Genomic DNA, 4528 nt, shown 5'->3' on the forward strand with positions numbered 1-4528 from the left:
GACATGAGGTCCTTAACGGAAAAGAATAATAACTTAGGTCCTTATATGAAAAAATAAGTAAAGTTTAGTCCCATATCTTATGCTTAACTCGCACAACCATGGCCTAGATTGTAATAGAAATAGTCAACTTTATTTTTAATGCATTTTTGCTGTAAATGCTTCAAATTGAGCAGTGTTAACACATGAATCAAAATGAATCAAATGTATCTTGGTATTGCGTATTAAAAAAAAGGGGGAGTGACCGAGTCTCTCTATCATTTCTAGTCTTTAATTTAATTACTTCTATAACCTTAATGAGCTGTTCATGAAATTAAAGGTCTGACACACTTATGCAAATTCCTCATATTTGACATTTTTTCAGTACGGCAATTGGTTGTTGGCAATCATACTATGTTATTTGTTGATTAAATGTGTTGTTCTTCAATATTTTATTGCTGTAGTAATAAACTTTCTTTTCTCTATGTTATTTGTTGATTAAATGTATTGTTCTTTGATGTTTTTAGAGATGGACCGAAGTTGGATGTATAATATGAAACGCTCTACTCTCGAGTTTAGGATTTTAGTGAAGGAGGTCTTTGTGAAATGTGCGGCTGAGAATGCAATTAAAAAAGGAGAGACACGCATATTATGCCCTTGTATTGATTGTGAAAATTTAAAGAAAGTTTTAACTCCTGATATATGTGTTGAGCACTTAGTTTTACGTGGGTTTATGAAAGACTACACACGTTGGATATTTCATGGAGAGTCTATCGTTTCTACTCAAACTGAAGCGGGTGGAGAAGAGAGAGCAACATATGTTATTGATGATGACGATATTCAAAGGGATCGGATAGATGACTTAATTGAGGATGTGCAAGTTAATTTTGAGGATGACCAAAAGGTTTTGGAGAGTTTGCTTAGTGATGCGGAGAAACCTTTATATCCTAACTGTAATAAATTTACTCGATTGTCTGCAGTTATGAACTTGATGTCTTTAAAAGTGGAAAATAAGTGGAGTGATAAGAGTTTTACATCATTATTAGAACTCTTAAATGACATACTCCCGGAAGATCATGTTCTTCCGAAATCCACTTATGAGGCTAAGAAAATTATGTGCCCAATAGGATGTGACTATGAAAAAATTCATGCATGTCCAAAAGACTGCATTTTGTACCGCAAAGAATATAAGGATTTGCACGAGTGTCCTAAATGTGGTACATCACGATATCGATTAAAAGATAAGGACGATGATTCTCCACAGAAGAAAGGCTCTGCTGCAAAAGTGGTTTGGTATTTATCCATAATACCAAGATTTAAACGATTATTTGCCAATCTAATTGATGCGAGGAACTTAAGGTGGCATGCCGACATCAGAAAAAAGGACGGTAAACTTAGACATCCAGCAGATGCCCCTCAATGGAGAACTATTGATAGAATGTTTCCAGAATTTGGTGATGAAGCTAGAAATTTACGACTTGGCCTTTGTACCGACGGGATGAACCCATTCTCTACTTTGAGTAGCCAACATAGCACGTGGCCTGTCCTTCTTTGTGTTTATAACTTGCCCCCTTATTTGTGTATGAAGCGCAAATACTTGATGTTGTCACTTCTTATCCAAGGACCAAAGCAACCGGGTAATGATATAGATGTATATCTAGAGCCCCTCATTGATGATTTGAAATTACTGTGGAATGAAGGAGTAAAGGTGTATGATGCAGTTGCCAAAGAAGATTTCACCTTGCGTGCTATGTTATTATGTACCATAAATGATTTTCCTGCATATGGTAATTTGTCTGGTTACTCAGTGAAAGGGAAAAAGGCATGTCCAATATGTGATGACGCAACCGTAGCTCCTCGGCTCACCTATAGCCGCAAGAATGTTTATACTGGCCATCGAAGATTTTTGTCTCGATACCACCCTTATCGTAGGATGAAGAAGGCATTCAATGGAGAGAACGAGAGTGGAATGGCACCTATTCCACTAGAGGGAGATGAAGTATATGAACAAGTCAAAGATATTAGTGTTGTTTTTGGAAAGCCTAATAAATTTGAAAAGAATGCGAAATATAAGAAGAAGTCTATATTCTGGAATCTTCCATATTGGAAACACATGTCAGTGAGACATTGTATAGACATCATGCATGTAGAAAAGAATGTTGCCGAAAGTCTTATCGGGACTCTGCTTAACATTCCAGGAAAGACTAAAGATGGCTACAAGGCGAGAAAAGACATCGAAGAAATGGGAACAAGGAATGAGCTAGCACCTCAAGAGAAAGGGAAACGTGTATATCTTCCTCCCGCTTGTTACACATTGTCTAAGATGGAGAAATCTATTATATGTGAGTGTCTTCGTGGCATTAAGGTACCACATGGATATTGTTCAAACATGAAAAATCTTGTTTCCATGAAAGATTTGCGGCTGATTGGACTAAAGTCTCATGACAATCATGTGCTAATGCAACAATTTTTACCTGTGTCGATTCGATCCGTTTTACCAAAACCTGTGAGAGTTGCTATTACCAGGCTGTGCTTTTTCTTTAATGCAATATATAGCAAGGTGATTGATCCTGACACACTAGACAAGCTGCAAGCTGATATTGTTGAAACCTTGTGTCAATTCGAGATGTATTTTTCCCCTTCTTTCTTTGATATTTCGGTGCATTTGGTTGTTCATTTGGTTAGAGAGGCTAAACTTTTGGGTCCCGTACATTTAAGAGATATGTATGCATTTGAGCGATATATGGGAGTTTTGAAAGGGTACACTACCAATAGATATAGGCCAGATGCTAGTATTGTCGAAGGATACATAGCAGCAGAGGTTATAAGATTTTGCACCGACTATCTCGCTGGTGTGCAACCGTTTGGGCTGCCGAAGTCTCGACATGAAGGGAGGCTTGAGGGTAAAGGTACTATCGGAGCGAAATGGGTATCACTTAAATCCCAAGAGCTTAATGATGCTCACTTTCTTGTCTTACAACATCTGACAGAAGCTCATCCTTACATAGAGGAGCACATGAGAATATTGAAGTTAAAATACCCTAAAAAAAATTACAAGTGGTTGGTTGAAGAACACAACAAGTCTTTTGTAAAATGGTTTAGGGTTAAAGTACTTGATGAGTTATCGTGTACACCAAATGAAGTTGGTGAAACTGTTAAATGGTTAGCTTATGGCCCCAATACTGAAGTAAAATCATATGAAGGTTATGATATTAATGGGTATTGTTTTTATACCAAGCGTCAAGATAACAAGAGTACAATGCAGAATAGTGGAGTTACTTTAGTAGCTTCTTCTACTGAATTTAGCAGTGGTACACCTACTTGTAATCAAATGTCATATTATGGGATTATTGAGGACATATGGGAACTTCAGTATACAACATTCATGATTCCATTGTTTAAATGCAAATGGGCAGAAAATAAGAAAGGTGTTCGTGTAGACGAGTATGGCTTCACACTGGTTGATTTTAGTACGCAAGGTTACAAGAATGAGCCTCTTATTATGGCTTCGCAGGCAAAACAAGTGTTCTATATTTCAGATCCAGCGAATGATAAGTGGTGTGTTGTACTTCAAGGCAAGAGACGTATTCTTGGAGTGGATGATGTAGTGGACGAGGAAGAATATGATGAATTTGATGATATTCCTCCATTTTCGGAGGGTTTGCCTTCAATGCCTGTTGAAGATAACTTGGAAACTAATTATGTACGAGTGGATCATAATGAGGGTATCTGGGAAGATAGAGATCAAGCAGGAAATTAATATTATCGTTATTAAAGCAAAAATAATTGATAATGATATGCTTTTTAATACTATAACATGTTTACTATAATATTTTCAGGTTTTACTACTTTATATTGTTTATTTATTTTTTGTAATGATTAGTAATTTAATTAAACCAAGCACCGTTAAAACAACTAGATGAACATCCCACGCCCCCATTATCTTATGATTAACATGCAGCTTGATTCTTTCCACAACCACATCAGCTCTTCTTGTCTTTATCTTGACACTCTGTCATTCCACAAAGCATAACAAGCTGCGTTCTTCATACTCCAAATATTGTTATATTGACTATGTTTTACTGTATAGGTTTTGTACGATGGAGGATCATGATTCTTCAGGTGGAGATAAGACAAATGATAATTCAGGTGGAGATAAGACAAAGAAGCAAACTCAGACAAAGAAACGAACTCGAGGACCCACTACTTTAAAGAAGGAGGAGGATAAAGGTCCGTTTCTTCTAAGGTGGGATAAAGCTGGTTTTCCAACGGGGAGGTACGCTTCTAAATTTGCAAGCTATTGTGGTAAGAAGGTTCGATGTCAAGTGAACATTAACTTTGACGACTGGGATAAAGATGTAGAAGATAGTCTTAAAGATTTGCTCTGGAAAGATATTTCGGTAAGAATTATGTTGTCTTTTATTAGCTATTATTTTTGTTGTCATGGTGTCAGTACTTGAATCAGAGTATCAGAATCAGAGTACTGAAAATGACCATATTGCTGCCACTTTTTATGAATCATTTATGAAGCAACTCTCTTTATTACACAATT

At 36.6% G+C, this 4528-nt stretch overlaps 1 protein-coding gene across 1 annotated transcript; it reads left to right on the forward strand.

The window, feature by feature from the left end:
* The first annotated feature begins 529 nt into the window (after positions 1–529).
* Positions 530–3736, forward strand: LOC141587460 (uncharacterized). Its single transcript, XM_074408943.1, has one exon. The coding sequence runs from the start codon at positions 530–532 to the stop codon at positions 3734–3736; it is 3207 nt and encodes a 1068-aa protein (XP_074265044.1).
* Positions 3737–4528: the final 792 nt, after the last annotated feature.

The sequence above is a fragment of the Silene latifolia genome, chromosome 6, assembly GCF_048544455.1.
Source record: "Silene latifolia isolate original U9 population chromosome 6, ASM4854445v1, whole genome shotgun sequence".
Taxonomy (NCBI): domain Eukaryota; kingdom Viridiplantae; phylum Streptophyta; class Magnoliopsida; order Caryophyllales; family Caryophyllaceae; genus Silene; species Silene latifolia.